Here is an 18,648-nt window from a genome sequence, read left to right on the forward strand (position 1 = left end):
ACTACCACTACCTCTTCTTCTACTACTACTACATCTACTGATGAAATTAAGACACATGTGCGGCGTCTGTTTGTCTTTGTTGTGGACGTTTCGCCATCCAGTGGCTGGCTGGATGGCGAAACGTCTATGATGGGGATGCCCGGGTGTTGTGCATGTGTCTTAATTTCATCTTGTCGGTATTATATACAATTCTTGTACTACTACTACTACTACCTCCACCTCTTCCTGCCTATATATAGCCGTCCTGCTCCACCTCTGTTAGTGTGACTTTGTCAATGGTCCAAGTCGGACCGAAACGTCGTCGTAAGCTTCTTTCTTTTATGTGCGGGTTATTTGTGTATCGTTCCAGTCACGGTATTGTGCCTTTTTGTTATTTACATTAATTCTTATTGGAACGGATTACGGCCGAAATCCGGGGTTCTACTGTATTACTGTAGTAGGTCACTAAAAGCAGTAAAGATTTTATGAGGAGAATGAGGCATGAATTAAGGGATATAGAAGAGAACAGACCTACTTTTAAAATAGAAGTAGGCCTTAGATAGGGATGTGTGTGTAATGTTGCCATGGTTGCTTTTAACACATTTACAGATGGGGTGTGGGGGAGAGTAATGGGAATAAAAGATAATGATTCTGATATGAAGTGGGACTTGTCACAATTGGTCTTTGCTGTACAGGGAAACTAAAAATTAACAATGACTGGACAAAATGATTAGAGAAACAAAATGGAAGACTGGATATCTGATTCAAGGGAAGGAATGTGGAGGAAGTAAAGTTAATTAGCTCTTCGGGAGTGTACATCTCAGTAGAGGAGTCTATGAAAGAACTAGTGAATCATAGACTAGATAAGAGTAAAACGATGGAGGGTGTATGGAAAGAAAAGTTTATCTCTGGAAGAAAAAATGGAGGGGGGGATGATGTACCAGAGTACAGTCGTACCAACACTTTTGAATTCTTTCTTGGTTATATCAGTTACAACACTTCAGTGAGGAAGTGGCTAGAGGCAGTAGAGATGTCATGTTTGAGAGCAGTGTGTTTATTGAAAATTAAGTAGAGAATTCATTACACAGAAATTAGTGTAGTGCTGGGTTACCAAAGGTATAATTCAGGTGAAGAGGGGCTTTTATACAAGGTGGTTTGGGCATTTAAAGGATGGAGCATGACAGGATTACCAAGAGGGTATATAAATCTGGGATGGAAGGAAGGAGTCAAGGACAGCTATGAGTGCTGTGGGTGTAAACATCTAGTAGGTTCATGTGAACATGTTAGAGGAGAGTGAGTAGAGACAAGTGATTTTTATATCTTAATATACTAAAGTGTGAGCAAGGTAACATTTATGATTGTATTCAGGGAAAACCAGTTAGTTGGACTGTAATTCTGCAGGTGGGAAGTACAGTTCCTTCACTCTGAAGGAGGGATAGTATTGCTCTTCAATGGATATTTGAACTGTGATGTCTATTCACTTCTGGCAAGACAGCTATTAAATGAATGATGGTGACTGTGCTTCTTTTTTTGGGTCATCTCATCTTGAGAGATGGCTGGTGTGTAAAAAAAAAAAGCAGCTGAGAAGTTTGTACAGGAGTTTAAGGGGTATGTATACACTGAAAAATTCAAACCCCAGCAAGTGTTCAATTGTGACAAAACAGGCCTGTTTTGGAAGAAAATGCCAAAGAGGACCTACATCACACAGGAGGAAAAGGCACTCCCAGGACACAAGCCTATGAAAGACAGGCTAACTCTTTTGTTCTATGCTAATGCTAGTGGTGATTTTAAAGTGAAGCCTTTACTTGTGTATCACTCAGAAAATCCCAGTGTGTTAAAGAAAAACAATGTCATTAAGAACAAGTTATGCATCTTGTGGAAAGCAAATAATAAGGCATGGGTCACAAGGCAAATTTTCAAAGAGTGGGTCCATGAAGTGTTTGGCCCCAGTGTGAGAAAATACCCCCTAGAAAATAATTTGCCACTCAAGTGCCTCCTGTTAATGAACAATGCTCCCGCACATCCTCCAAACTTGGTAGACCTACTGTCTAGGGACTACAGTTTCATCACAGTGAAGTTCTTGCTTCCTAACACCACTCCTCTCCTCCAGCCCATGGACCAGCAGGTCATTTCTAACTTCAAAAAACTCTACACAAAAGCAGTGTTTGCAAAGTGCTTTGAAGTGACCGCAGACACAAAGTTGACCCTAAGAGAGTTCTGGAGGAATCACTTTAATATCTACAGCTCCAGAAGCCTTATAGGTAAGGCTTGGGAGGGAGTGACTTCCAGGACTTTGAACTCTGCTTGGAGACAATTGTGGCCAGACTGTGTCCAAAAAAGGGATTTTGAAGGGTTTGAGGCTTATCTTGACCCTGCTGACCCTCTGCCTGTTGTGGGCTCCACTGTGGCATTGGGGAACACCCTGGGGCTGGAGGTGAGTGGAAAGGATGTGGAAGAGTTGGAGGAGGACCACAGGGAAGAGCTAACCACTGAAGAGCTGGAAGAGCTTCATCTGGAACAGTATCAGACCACAGCTCAGGAACTTGCTTCAGAGGAGGAAGAGGGAGTGGAGGAAGTGCCTTCTTCAGTGATTAAGGACATGTGTGCAAAGTGGAATGAGTTGCAAACTTTTGTTGAAAAGTATCACCCTGACCAAGCTGAAACAAGCCATCTCTGCAATAAGTTTAGTGACAGAACCATGTCCCACTTCAGGGAAATGTTAAAGAGGCACCAGATACAGAGGACTGTGGACAGTTATTTTGTGAGACAGGGGTCCAGTGACTCTCAAGCTGGTCCTAGCGGCATTAAAAGACAGAAGGGAAGTAACCCCAGAAGAGGACTTGTTACCTAAAGTCATTATGGAAGGGGATTCCCCTTCCAAATACTAACCCCAACTCCTCCTCCTCTCCTCCCTATCTTCCAGATGCCATCATCAATCTTCAATAAAGGTAAGTAAATATGTTATTTTATATGTTTATTTAAATTTATTACTAATTGTACTATGTACATGTTTGTTGTGTGTATGTAAAACTATAATGTAATCTCTATAAAATGTATTTTTTTGTGAATATTTTTGGGTTTCTGGAACGGATGAATTTTATTTCCATTACTTCTTATGGGAAATATTGGTTCGACTTTCAAACATTTTGACTTTAGAACTAGCTCCTGGAACAGATTAAGTTCGAAACTCGAGGGTCCACTGTATGCATATATTTCTGACAATAGTATGCAACTAAGGTAGGTGAAAATGTTTGCCTGTCACTGTGTTTGTGACTATTTGAGTACTATTTCAGTGCCTAATATTAGTGTCAGAACAAAGATTGGCCATGAAATCACAAGAACTACTACAAATTTTAATTATCAGAACATAAAAATTATATAAATTAAAAAAATGAGAAAAAAAGGGATATCAGCAACACTTCTGCAAGAGGCAGCGCTTCATGCTGCCATCAGGTGAGTGACAAGCGTCGACTTTGCAGCCTTGTATCTCCGTAAGTACTGACTAAAATTGCATTTTTGATTATTACATGTAATTTTTTTTTTTTTTTTTTTCAAAATATTTGGAGCGCTGGGCAAGAGAACGTAGATCTATGTTTGGACAGTTAAGGGGTTAAAACACGTTAGTTCATCATAATGTTGCCATCCTAGCTCTCACTAATGAAAACAAATCTGCAAAGATTCACCTCCCCCTCTCTCATACCTACTCAATCCTTCCCTACTGACCACACCACTGACTATTTCTATGACTACAGCAGGTATCCTGCAAAACTCACAATGATGAAAGATTGTTATTAAAAGTCTGGAAGGAACCTAAAGGAACATTCTTAAGTTTAATGTGACCGCTGCTAAATGAGTAAGGATCCTTAATCTATAACACTTCATTCTAATTACATGGCATGGGCCCTCTTCAAAAAAAGTTGGCTAAAAATTAAATGCACTGACTTCATTTAATAAAAAAAAATTGTACTTCTGTATGAATATTACTGATACTGAAGTTAACATGGCTACAGGAGCCACAAGAGATGAACTTTCTCTTTCAACTAAATGAGCAAAATTAAAAAAAAATCAATACTGTACTGACATTTTCTTACTTCTTATTACTCTTTGAATAGTGATTTCATATAATTTTGTTTCTTCAATAAGTATTAAATTACATTAATAAACTAAAAGTTAAAAATTATTAAACAATAACACACATGCACACACAAGCAAACATACATAATTGAAATTTATGTAATACATATACAGTACTGCATTTCCTATGAACAACAGCACCTCTATATATACTGTACTATAATAAATACCATTAATTAAGCTATACTGTACAATATTACTAATTCCCATTTTCACTATTAAAACATAAAAAAATTAGTGTATAGTTGAAGACTGAGGTCTAAAAGATGCGTATCTGTTAGAAAGACTTGCAAAGACAAACTAAAATGGAAATAATACATAGCTGTTGAATCATTTCCTGGGGTTGCCTTACCATACACAGGATCTGTGAGTAAAAGATAAAGGTGAGGAACAGTACTGGTAGTTTTTATAACTTTCTTGAAAAATATGTTTATACCATTAACCTTTTAATATATGAATAAAAAGTTGAACACCAATAATCTGAAATTCAAATGAGACTTGCACATGTAAGGTGAGCATTATGTATGGTAGAAGGATTCTGCTTTCCTGCTTCAATATTTCTCACACTGCAAATACGTAATCACATTATCCAGTCAAAAAAAATCTCCTTAAAAAGATATTGATTCTAGAAATGTATAGGGTTATTTGAATTTTCAGGGCAATCAGATGATTTTGTTTTACACGTTGCTACAGCATTTTCTGTCATGTAAGATGCACCAATGCATTAGACACCATGATTTTATTTACTGTATTAGTACATATTATCATGCATACTTAGGCTGTGCCTCATCATAAATCTGAAATGCTACGTTATTGTTCCTACGAAACTGATGATTCCTCTGTCTTCTTTTATTAATACAATTTGGCTAACAGTTTTTGTTGTTGCTGAAAAACTCCTTAAATGCAGGGTGAACTTTTTTGTTGCTGTGTCTTACATGCCAGAAAATACAGTAGCTAATTTTAATGCAATATTACTCATTTCCAACTTATTATAATTTGAAGTAGAGAACTGTACCTGACACTGCTTATGAATAAAGATGTACAGTATTTGCAACATAAAAGAATAATACATGAGTATATTATCAAATTGTTAATAACTCAGAATAGATTCAGTATCATAATTATAAATACAAGAAACTGAGATGCTTCTGTCTAACCCTTCATTTAAGACTAAAATATTTTAATAACATTGTAATACTACTAATATATTTCTTTTGTGTCTGACCATCCTTTACTGAAATAAACACAAAACCCCATAATAATGCTTTATTATAAGCACATTAACCATTCATTTAATATTAGTTCACTTACAGCTGAAAATATCCCAGTAATTATTAATCATCTTTCAAGAATAAAATATGTGATGCAACCAGAGATCAACACCAAATTATTATCACAAGCCTTCAATTTTATACATATACAAGTGCAGGCTAGGAAGCTATTTACTATACTGTATAAATTACTAATGAAATACAAAACAATGAATGCTACAATGTTACACCAAACACTGAATAGATCAACTTTTAATACTAAGCAAATAACTTTTTTTTGTAGCATACAAGACACATGAGCAAAACATCAATCTATATTGACCACTTAAAGATTAGCAACAACACACCCTGGGGAAGTCCTACCATTTTGTCGTAAATATGGTACAATGATAGCTCAATTATCCAACCTAAACAAGAAGTAGGGAGGGAAGATAATAACAGTTTTGGTCATAGGACTAAAAAATATCAGATTTATAGATCATGTATTCATGTATTCATAGGTAGTAGGTAGGTAGACAGCAACCGCCCAGGGAGGTACTACCGTCCTGCCAAGTGAGTGTGAAACGAAAGCCTGTAATTGTTTTACATGATGGTAGGATTGCTGGTGTCCTTTTTTCTGTCTCATGAACATGCAAGATTTCAGGTATGTCTTGCTACTTCTACTTACACTTAAGTCACACTACACATACATGTACAAGCATATATATACACACCCCTCTGGGTTTTCTTCTATTTTCTTTCTAGTTTTTATTCTTGTTTATTTCCTCTTATCTCCATGGGGAAGTGGAACAGAATTCTTCCTCCGTAAGCCATGCGTGTTGTAAGAGGTGACTAAAATGCCGGAAGCAAGGGGCTAGTAACCTCTTCTCCTGTATATATTACTAAATGTAAAAGGAGAAACTTTCGTTTTTTCTTTTGGGCCACCCCGCCTCGGTGAGATACAGCCGGTGTGTTGAAAGAAAGAAAGTATTCATACATACAGTATTTTGACATAAAACACCAAAAAATCTGATTAAAAATCTTAAAAAATATCCTTGGCACTAGCTTTCCAAAAACCACAAAGCAATTCCTCTGTGCTAATTTTCCAAAAATCACAAGTATGAGAGATTTAGATATAAAATATAATCATGTATAAATGACAATACAATTAACCCTTTCACTGTCCAGACACCTGAAATTAACCCTTTAACTGTCACGTAGAACTACACCACTGGCACCAAAGTCCATCACGCAGACCTACTTCACAAGCTCAGCTCACCCGGATAAACTGTAAATAGTGAATTCTGGCCTAGATATGAGAGAATGGGTCTGTGTGGTGAGTGTGCACAGTACATAAAAAAAAAAACCTGCCCTACAAGGTGCATGATGGGAAAAGCAAAACTCTTGGGGTTTGGTTCAAAATAGCAACATTGAGGGAGTTTTCTATGATGGTTTTTATGATTTTATTGGCTGTTTCTTGTTATCATTTGATAAAATGGAAGACATTCTACTGAAATAAAGATGCCTTTAGTTGATTACAGGACCAATAGTAGCTTGAAATCAGCCTTAATATAGTGGATAAATTTTTGCAGATATTCCTGAGGATGGGTAAGGCCTCTCCTACAGTCCCTGATCTTTTTTATGGGGTTTTACTAGGTCTGATTTAATTATTGGGACTTCAAAAACCACAACAAATCGTTCCTGTTATATTTTATTATCTGAGAAATAGGGTAAATCTTCAATTTTTGGTGATAATGTATTCAAAATGGAAGGCAAGTTTAATATAGGAGAGGCTTAGGGACATAATTTTAGTTTCCACACATTAACTGCTGTATGAAATATATCATAATAAATGGAAATAAACAGCATATACTACACAATTATGTTTGGAGGCATTATCACATACTGTACAGTAACAATGTTTACAGTAGGCATCATAAATATGCATATGCATAAATATACTTTTAGTAGACTATCGGCCTGACGGCATCAAGAACAGCCAGGCAACTTTTGTATAGAAGATGGTGCCACTTGCCATACTACCAAAAGAAAGGATTAACTAAATTATTATGATTTTTTCCAAACTTTAGTGACTAGCCTGGAAACTCACAGGAGTTAAATCCAATAATAATGGAATTTTATTAAGTGTAAGCCTTGTGGCATGGACTATCCTCTTAACCCAAAACCTCAAGTGTCATTAAGCAGATGTGGAAGGGTAACTTTTCTATCCTCCATATGGTAGCCATTTCAGTGCCTAGAAAATTTAAGGAGTGCATCAAGAGGAAAGGCAATCCTACGAAATATTGTGGTAATTTAGGTGACAAACTAATATTTCAGTATTTTTTAAAGCAACAGTTTATGGAGAGTATTCTCGTTTTCTGTGCGATCTGTTTATGTATATGTGTATTTATGATGCCTACCTTTGATATACCTTTGAAGAGTTTCGAGAGTTAATCTACTCTCTGAACCTGGCCATGGGCCAGGCTCGTCTGGTGCTTGCCTGGTCAACCAGGCTGTTGCTGCTGGAGGCCCGCTGCCCCACATATCCATCACAGCCTGGTTGATCTGGCACCTGGTGAAGATACTTGTCCAGTTTCCTCTTGAAGGCTTCTACACTTGTTCCAGCCATGTTTCTGATATTTTCTGGTAAGATCTTGAATAGTCTGGAACCCCAGAAATTGATACAGTATTCCCTTATTGTCCCCACCACACCCCTGCTCCTCACTGGGTTTATTTTACACTTCCTCCCATATCTCTCACTCCAGTATGTTATAGCAGTGTGCAGATTTGGGACCAGGCCCTTGAGTATTTTCCGGGTATATATTATCAAGTATCTCTCTCTCCTCCGCTCCAATGAATACATGTTCAAGACTTGCAGGCGTTCCCAGTAGTTTAGGTGCTTTACAGGCTCAATGTGAGCCATAAAAAATCTCTATTTGTTCCAGCTCGATGTGCAGTAACATCGGAGCAACAAAAATTTCTAAAAATAAAATTTTTAAAAGTTGATGTATATAATAACTAAAAATCTGAACCCTGACTACAGTAATATGCTTATCTAGAATACAGTATCAGGCTTCCAAACTGTAGTGATAAATAATGTAATTAGTGTGATCACACAAAACGTCTTAGCTGGCCTGCATACCAATATCCAACACACCCCGTCTTTGTTTCCCATCTTTCTATAGTGATAAATAATAGATATGGTAAAATAAGGAATTTGAAGATGTGACAAATTAATACTGTAACTGAATACAAGTCTTCCCTACATTGGGAAGGCACACAAGACACAAGGCAGAACATTCAGTCTATTTTTTTCATTTCTTGCTTTTATTATAAGATATTTTATTATAATGGGTAGTATTGCATTTAAGAGTACTTTTTAAAGGTATAACTGCAATGAAATTGAGATTTTACTGCCTCCAGCTATAGAGCAGAAAACATCCACTACCTACAACATTCAAATGAACAATGAACCCATCTTCTGAGGAACCCTTATAAAATATGTTGTATCTGATGCTAGTTTTCTGGAGATACACCTTGAGAGCAAGCAATGCAGAATGCATCTTCTTATTTAAAGAATCCTGTCTACCCTGTATTTAGTTATCCACTTCAAGTTGATAAACATGTAAAATGTCTAAGCAATTTCCAATGTTGCTTAATTTTTAGTAACTTAATAAACCAATACAGCTTTAACTATAGTATAAAGATGGAAAAAATATTTTTCTAATGGTTAGAAATTAATTTAAAGCAAATATTTTAATACTTATAATTAGTACTAATTGTAGGTAGTAGGCTGGTAGACAGCAACCGCCCAGGGAGGTACTACTGTCCTGCCAAGTGAATGTAAAACGAAAGCCTGTAATTGTTTTACATGATGGTAGGATTACTGGTGTCCTTTTTTCTGTCTCATGAACATGCAAGATTTCAGGTACGTCAGGTACGTCTTGCTACTTCTACTTACACTTAGGTCACACTACACATACATGTACAAGTGTATAATATATACACACCCCTCTGGGTTTTCTTCTATTTTCTTTCTAGTTCTTGTTCTTGTTTATTTCCTCTTATCTCCATGGGGAAGTGGAGCAAAATTCTTCCTCCGTAACCCATGCGTGTTGTAAGAGGCGACTAAAATGCCGGGAGCAAGGGGCTAGTAACCCCTTCTCCTGTATAAATTACTGAATTTGAAAAGAGAAACTTTTGTTTTTTTGGGGGGCCACCCTGCCTTGGTGGGATATGGCCGGTTTGTTGAAAAAAAAAAATTAGTACTAATTGTAGGTAGTAGGTTGGTAGACAGCAGCCGCCCAGGGACATATTACCATCCTGCAAAGCGAGTGTAAAATGGAAACCTGTAATTGTTTTACATAATGGTAGGATTGCTGGTGTCTTTTTTCTGTCTCATAAACATGCAAGATTTCAGGTACGTCTTGCTACTTCTACTTACACTTAGGTCATGCTACACATACATTTTTTTTTTTTCAACAAGTCGGCTGTCTCCCACCGAGGCAGGGTGACCCAAAAAGAAAGAAAATCCCCAAAAAGAAAATACAGTGGACCCCCGGTTAACGAACTTTTTTCATTCCAGTAGTATGTTCAGGTGCCAGTACTGACCGAATTTTTTCCCATAAGGAATATTGTGAAGTAGATTAGTCCATTTCAGACCCCCAAACATACACGTAGAAACGCACTTACATAAATACACTTACATAATTGGTCGCATTCGGAGGTAATCGTTATGCGGGGGTCCACTGTACTTTCATCATTCAACACTTTCACCTCAATCACACATAATCACTGTTTTCGCAGAGGTGCCCAGAATACAACAGTTTAGAAGTATATATGTATAAAAATACACAATATATCCCTCCAAACTGCAAATATCTCAAACCCCTCCTTTAGAGTACAGGCATTGTACTTCCCATTTCCGGACTCGAGTCCGGTTATACAAAATAACCGGTTTCCCTGAATCCCTTCACTAAATATTACCCTGCTCACACTCCAACAGCTCGTCAAGTTCCAAATACCATTTGTCTCCATTCACTCCTATCTAACTCGCTCACGCACGCTTGCTGGAAGTCCAAACCCTTCGCCCACAACACCTCCTTTACCCCCTCCCTCCAACCTTTTCGAGGACGACCCCTACCCCGCCTTCCTTCCCCTACAGATTTATATGCTCTCCATGTCATTCTACTTTGATCCATTCTCTCTAAATGACCAAACCACCTCAACAAACCCTCTTCAGCCCTCTGACTAATACTTTTATTAACTCCACACCTTCTCCTAATTTCCATACTTCATATTTTCTGCATAATATTTACACCACACATTTCCCTTAGACACATCTCCACTGCTTCCAACCACCTCCTCGCTGCAGCATTTATAACCCAAGCTTCACACCCATATAAGAGTGCTGGTACTACTATACTTTCATACATTCCCTTCTTTACCTCCATAGATAACATTTTTTGTCTCCACAGATACCTCAATGCACCACTCACCTTTTTTCCTTCATCAATTCTATGATTAACCTCATCCTTCATAAATCCATCCGCTGACACGTCAACTCCCAAATATCTGAAAACATTCACTTCTTCCATATTCCTCCTCCCCAATTTGATATCCAGTTTTTCTTTATCTAAATCATTTGATACTCTCATTACCTTTCTCTTTTCTATGTTCACTTTCAACTTTCTACCTTTACACACACTCCCAAATTCGTCCACTAACCTTTGCAATTTTTCTTTAGAATCTCCCACAAGCACAGTATCATCAGCAAAAAGTAACTGTCACTTCCTATTTTGTATTTAATTCTCCATAATTTAATCCCACCCCTCTCCCGAACACCCTAGCACTTACTTCTTTTACAACCCCATCTATAAATATATTAAACAACCATGGTGACATTACACATCCCTGTCTAAGACCTACTTTTACTGGGAAATAGTCTCCCTCTCTTCTACACACCCTAACCTGAGTCTCACTATCCTCATAAAAACTCTTTACAGCATTTAGTAACTTACCACCTATTCCATATACTTGCAACATCTGCCACATTGCATCCCTATCCACTCTATCATATGCCTTTTCTAAATCCATAAATGCAATAAAAACTCCCCTACCTTTATCTAAATACTCCTCACATATATGCTTCAATGTAAACACTCGATCTACACATCCCCTACCCACTCTAGAACCTCCTTGCTCATCCGCAATTCTACATTCTGTCTTACCTCTAATTCTTTCAATAATAACCCTACCGTACACTTTTCCTGATATACTCAGTAAACTTATTCCTCTATAATTGTTACAATCTCTTTTGTCCCCTTTGCCTTTATATAAAGGGACTATACACGCTCTCCGCCAATCCATGTACATGTACAAGCATATATTTACACACCCCTCTGGGTTTTCTTCTATTTTCTTTCTAGTTCTTGTTCTTGTTTATTTCCTCTTACCTCCATGGGAAAGTGGAACAGAATTCTTCCCCCGTAAGCCATGCGTGTTGTAAGAGGCGACTAAAATGCCGGGAGCAAGGGGCTAGTAACCCCTTCTCCTGTACAAATTACTAAATTTTAAAAAAAGAACTTTCGTTTTTTTGGGGGGGGGGGCACCCCGCCTTGGTGGGATACAGCCGGTTTGTTGAAAAAAAAAAATTAGTACTAATCTCCATGGGGAAGTGGAACAGAACTCTTCCTCCTTAAGCCATGTGTGTCGTATGAGGCGACTAAAATGCCAGGAGCAAGGGGCTAGTAACCCTTTCTTCTATATACATTACTAAAGTCAAAAAAAGAAGCTTTTCTTTTTCTTTTTTGGGCCACCCTGCTTCGGTGGGTAACGGCCGGTTTGTTGAAAGAAGAAGAAATTAGTATTAAATACGAGGCCTTCACAAACCTGGGCTTGATGTCAATATTTGGTATAGGCTTCTCTCAAGGAACAGCACTGGAACAAACTACTGAAGGCCAAAAGCAAAATATGTCTGAGAAATTGGTAAATACACAAGCTCTCCTTATTCAAGCCAAAAAAAATTACACATACTTTAATTAAAATCTTTCACTACTGCAAGGAAAATTCTGGCCTACTTCTGCCTTGTAATAAAACTTACGTTCTGCAGAAGGATTCAAGTACTGTATTGTAGGTGGTGCTCTCCCTGCAACAGCTGAATCTGGCCAAACAGTCAAATGATCAAACACAGAGGCCTTTTACAAAAAACACTTCTTTAGTAATTTTTTCTTTGCTTTTGCATGTGTATATGTACTCGCCTATCTGTGGTTGCAGGGGTCAATTCTCAGGTCCTGGCCCTACCTCTTAACTTGCTATTCTTCAGATTCACTCTCTCTTAGCCTCAAAGGCCCTATCATACCTGCTCTTCAAACTATGTATGGGAGCCTACCTCCACCACTTCCTGACAACTCTGAGACTAAAGGAATACTTCCTAACATCCCTGTGGCACATCTGGAACTAACTTCCAGCAGTGTCTCAGAGTTTGTTTCTCGCATGTGTGTAGTCACCTATTTGTAGTTGTAGGGGTAGAGTCTGAGCTCCTGGCCCCATCTCACAACTTGCCATATTCTCTCCCTCCTAGCCTCATGGGCCCTACTGCATCTACTATTAAAACTATGTATGTAGTCAGCCTCCATCTCGAGATCATTCGACTTTCTGATTATTCTGAGACTGAAGCAATACTTCCTGACATTCATGACTAACTTCCAGATGCATCCTCAAGTACCTGTTTAATGTTTCCCAAACAGTCCATCACTGTCTGTCCTATCAATTTTTCTGAGCATTTTATACGTTATCTTGTCTCCCTTAGTTCTTCTGTCTTCCAGTGTTGCTAGACAATTCTGATAGCCTTTCCTTGTAATTCATATTCCTTAGCTATGGAACAAACATTGTTGCATACTTTTACATTTTCCCCCCTTAGCTTCTTAAAAAGCTTTTTTTAGATGCTGACTTCATATTGGTGTTACATACTCCATGATGGCCTAACATATGTTGAATAAAAAGCCAAGAATAACTTTGTTGAGATTCCTGGAGGCTACCTTTAGATTTTCCAGTCAAGCAATGCCCCTGAGTTTATTTGGCTAACGTAAGCCTCTGGCAATATGCTAGGCACTATTTTATAACATCAATGGTACATAATAGCAACAAGATGCAGTATTAGACACATGTGCAACAACTGGGTATCTTTATTATGTAGATGCTTTGATAACCAGTGGTTTTATCAATACCATACAGGGACAAAACAGAAAACTGAAGAGATTGAAGATGAGGTAATCAGTCACTCAGCCAAGAAACAGGTGTTCAGAACCATAGTTATTAGCCATGCAGGCTAACTGAAACTTTGGTTTTGTTGTAAACACAGCAATGCTGATTTCAGTAAAAAAAAATGTAAATGAATTAATGCATTTTCTAGATTACCTACATTAGATGACACTCTTTAAATTAAAATATTCAAAAATTCCACTCCAGCAATTAAAAATCTCTCACATCGGGCCAACATATTTTTTTTTTTTTTTTGGCAAATGCCCCCCAATCCCAATAAAGTATTTCCTTCCATTTCTAAAATTTTTCAATGACAATTCCACCGTCTATTGTAGAAATGTTTATGACATGGCTACTCCTACCCCACTATATGTACCCCAGTCAGATGATGTACAAGGATTATGTATAAATAACTTACCTATAGCTGAGAGTCCTTCAGATATAGAGGAGAGGACATACAGGAATACACTGGGTTCTAAGGTAGATAAGAAATTCATGTGGTCCTGTGCAAGACACTCCAACAGCACATAATATGTCTGAGACAACTTTGGGTATACCTGTAGTTAAAAAGAAGTATCTGTATGCAACAATTTACAAAAATGCTGTAATCTATTCAATAATAAATGGAAGGAATATCTATCTTATCATCTACCAAATGAAGAAGAAATAGTAGTAGTAGTAGTAGTAGTAGTAGAAGCAATAGGAGTAGAAGCAGCAGCAGTAGTAGTAGTATTAGTCTTAGTAGTTCTAGTACTATTAGTACTAGTAGCATTAATACCAGTAATATTAGTAGTAATAATATCAGTAGTGCTACTAGTACTAATAATATTAGTACTACTACTAGCATTAATACCAGTAATATTAGTAGCAGTAATAATATTAGTAGTACTACTAGTACTAATAATTTTTCTCTAAACCTATTAGTTAATTGTTTCATGAATCCTTAATGCCATACTCTGTGGATCAAGCCAATACCTTCAAGCTATTACTTTTATATAGGTAAATGCACAATAATTTATAAATAAACTGTATTAACTTCTTACATTTGTCTCTTACCTCAGATACAAGTTCTCTCACTGACCTAGCATAACTTGAGAATATTCTATTCTCTGCATTTTTTTTTTCATTTTAAAAGTAAAGTAGAACCCCTGTATCCGTGAATTCAGTTTCTGCGGTTTCAGTTATGCAAGTATATGGAATAGGTGGTAAGTTACTAAATGTTGTAAAGAGTTTTTATGAGGATAGTGAGGCTCAAGTTAGGGTGTGTAAAAGAGAGAGAGACTACTTCCTGGTAAAAGTAGGTTTTAGACAGGGATGTGCAATGTCACCATGGTTGTTTAATATATTTATAGATGGGGTTGTAAAAGAAGTAAATGCTAGGGTGTTTGGGAGAGGGGTGGGATTAAATTATGGGGAATCAAATACAAAATGGGAATTTACACAATTGCTTTTTGATGATGATACTGTGCTAATGGGAGATTTTAAAGAAAAATTGCAAAAGTTAGTGGACAAGTTTGGGAGTGTGTGTAAAGGTAGAAAGTTGAAAGTGAACATAGGAAAGAGTAAAGTGATGAGGGTATCAAATGATTTAGATAAAGAAAAATTGGATATCAAATTGGGGAGGAGTATGGAAGAAGTGAATGTTTCAGATACTTGGGAGTTGACATGTCAGCGGATGGATTTATGAAGGATGAGGTTAATCATAGAATTGAAGAGGGAAAAAAGGTGAGTGGTGCGTTGAGGTATATGTGGAGACAAAAAACGTTATCTATGGAGACAAAGAAGGGAATGTATGAAAGTATAGTAGTACCACCACTCTTATATGGGTGTGAAGCTTGGGTTGTGAATGCAGCAGCGAGGAGACAGTTGGAGGCAGTGGAGATGTCCTGTCTAACTGCAATGTGTGGTGTAAATCTTATGCAGAAAATTCGGAGTGTGGAAATTAGGAGAAGGTGTGGAGTTAATAAAGTACTGTATTAGTCAGAGGGCTGAAGAGGGGTTGTTGAGGTGGTTTGGTCATTTAGAGAGAATGGATCAAAGTAGAATAACATGGAAAGCATTTAAATCTGTAGGGGAAGGAAGGCGGGGTAGGGGTCGTCCTCGAAAAGGTTGGAAGGAAGGGGTAAGGGAGATTTTGTGAGCGAGAGGATTGGACTTCCAGCAGGCGTGCGTGAGTGTGCTCGATAGGAGTGAATGGAGATGAATGGTATTTGGGACCTAACGATCTGTTGGAGTGTGAGCAGGGTAATATTTAGTGAAGGGTTTCAGGGAAACCGGTTATTTTCATATAGTCGGACTTGAGTCTTGGAAATGGGAAGTACAATGCCTGCACTCTAAAGGAGGGGTTCAGGATATTGGCAGTTTGGAGGGATATGTTGTGCATCTTGATACGTATATGCTTCTAGACTGTTGTGTTCTGAGCACCTCTGCAAAAACATTTATTATGTGTGAGTGAGGTGAAAGTGTTGAATGATGAGGAAAGTATTTTCTTTTTGGGGATTTTCTTTCTTTTTGGGTCATCCTGCCTCGGTGGGAGACAGCCGACTTGTTAAAAAAAAAAAAAAAGTACAGCACAGGAGGGCCCTGCTTTACAGTGCTTTGCTTTACAGCATTTCACTAATGCAGCAGTTTTCAATTATACCCATTCATTTATTCAGACTTCCTACAATATATTTACACTCACTATAAGCTAAGGACAAAAATATTTAAGGTAAGTAATGTATGTACTGTATATGCATTTTTTCGACTTAGCTCTATTGTTCACTTAATAAATGATAGTGTAAACATGTTTTCAGGCTTTTATATCCATTTGAAAGTGAATTTTCAAAAAAATTATCAGCACAGAAAAGCTACTAACCAAGAGATCAGATTGTGGTATAGACAACAGCAGCTTAACGAATGTGTGCAACGCAGAGTCCAAGGCATCATCACCATACAGGCGGAAGACTCCAAAGTTGACGTAGTTGCCACACAAGGCTGCCTTGAGCATTGAAAAGCAAATGCTTATACCTTTCAATCTCATAGGATATATCTGATCTTTTGGAATGTTGTCTCCTTGAGCCAGAATTCTTGAACCTGAAACGTAAAACAAAAATGCAAAAGTGCTAGAAGATTGCCACTACCCTGTATTTTGAAGTCTAAAGCAATGAAATCTAATTTATATTAATGCCCCCCTAAAACATGGAAAAAATAAGCATCATAAACCATACAAAATTAACATCTGATGCAAATAATCCCCCTTTAAAAATCAGCATACAAGAAAGCACAAAATTAATAAAAAAAATAAAAACTTTATATAAAGTTGGGATGTTTGAATGTGCATGGATGTAGTGCAGATGATAAGAAAGAGATGACTGTCAATGTTATGAATGAAAAGAAGTTGGTTATCCTGGTTCTAAGCAAAACAAAGCTGAAGGGGGTACAATAATTTCATTGGGGAGAAATAAATGGGATTAGGTCAAGGGTTCCAGAGAGTGAATGCAGGGTATGCAAGTTTAGGGTACCAAGGGTTAATTATAATGGGAGGCCTCTGAGTAGTTTGTTGAACTATGTATTGGTGGATAAAAAGCTGATGGATACAATTCTGGTTGTGCATGTTATTAGATAGGCAACAGATATATCAATATTTACTTGTAGCTACAGTGAGAGTAGAGGTAGATGGGGTATAAGGAGAACGGCATCAGCCAATAAGAGAAAGATGAAAGGTTTATAAACTAAAGGAGGGTAAGTTATAAGCAACTAAGGTAAGAACCTGTCTTCTGCTTTGTAGATGGGTATCACATTTGCATTTTTCCACTTATCTAGCACTATGTGAATGTGTAATGATAGGCTGAAAAGACTAGCTAAAGGTTTGCCAAGTTCTTCCTCATATTCCTTCATAACCCTTGAGAACAGTCCATCAGGGTCCAGGGATTTGTTTGGATTTAACCCTTTCAGGGTCCCCAGACCCTCTCCCAGACTTGTTCTCAGGGTCGCCCAAATTTAAAAAAAAAAAAAAAAAAATTTATGAAAAAAAAATAGAGAATCTTTTCCCGATCATAATGACACCAAAAGTATGAAATTTGATGGAAAACTTATGGAATTATGCTCTCGCGAAGTTAGCAGTCTTGGCGATTTTGCCCACTTTGAGCCCTATTTTCAGCCAATTCCAGTGTACTAGTTGACAAAAATCATAACTATTTCGCTAGAACTCCATTTTTTCTATCGAATGAGTACAAGAAACCACTTATTTACCGATTTCAACTATCCAATACAATGGTCAGAATTTAGCAATTTTGCCAATTTCACACAAATTTCAAAAGATGCCAATTTTCAAATGGGTCCAGAATAAACAAGAAAGATATTCCTGGCACTAAAATAACATTTCCTCTGTTCATTAGTCACGTCTCCATGCCCCTCTTACATTCCTCTGCTTTCCACTTTGAATTTTTATTCTCACAAAAAATAGAAGATTTACTGTTATGCAGACTACTGCATTAGTGTAGAAATGGTATAAATAATATCGGTGCACTTGTGAAAGAATATTAGACTCACCAGTTGACATATATTGGATGCTTAGCATGATTTGTTTACTTTTGAACTTTGGTAAAAATCGAACATTTCTGCTACTTTGAGCTCAATTTCAGGGTACTTTTCATTGTAAAACCAGTCAAAATCATCCCAATTTCTGTAACATGTCTTCCATTCTATAAAATGAGAAAAGGAAAACCAGAATACAACAATAAATGCCACACGAAAATACAGTGCAAAGTCGCTGTTTTAATCCAAAAACACTGTCATTTTTTTTTCTCATTACGCACTGTGTGCTGCAGGATTTTTTTATACTGCGCGCACTGACCACACAGACCCATTCTTTCATATGTAGGCCTACCAGCTTTCTCTCACTAGATTTGAGGGCGCTAGAATTTAGGCGTACTAGTACCTCAAAAACCCTGGTGCGTAAGCCGTACTAGTACGTCCGAAACCCTGAAAGGGTTAATCTATTTATTTGTCTGAGAACACTGTCACTAGTGACTTTGATCAT

At 37.4% G+C, this 18,648-nt stretch overlaps 1 protein-coding gene across 4 annotated transcripts in view; it reads right to left on the bottom strand.

Annotated features, from left to right (window-relative positions):
* Ranbp16 (Ran-binding protein 16) overlaps nt 1-18,648 on the bottom strand; it is a 170,089-nt gene that overhangs the window by 50,064 nt on the left and 101,377 nt on the right. For all 4 annotated transcript variants that reach the window (XM_070093002.1, XM_070093003.1, XM_070093000.1 and 1 more), the window contains 2 exons: nt 16,483-16,700; nt 14,044-14,182 (listed from right to left, as the gene is read on the bottom strand). In XM_070093002.1, coding sequence (XP_069949103.1) covers nt 14,044-14,182; nt 16,483-16,700 — 357 coding nt within the window. The remainder of the gene's footprint in view (nt 1-14,043; nt 14,183-16,482; nt 16,701-18,648) is intronic.

Source organism: Cherax quadricarinatus, chromosome 41 (assembly GCF_038502225.1).
Source record: "Cherax quadricarinatus isolate ZL_2023a chromosome 41, ASM3850222v1, whole genome shotgun sequence".
Classification (NCBI taxonomy): Eukaryota; Metazoa; Arthropoda; class Malacostraca; order Decapoda; family Parastacidae; genus Cherax; species Cherax quadricarinatus.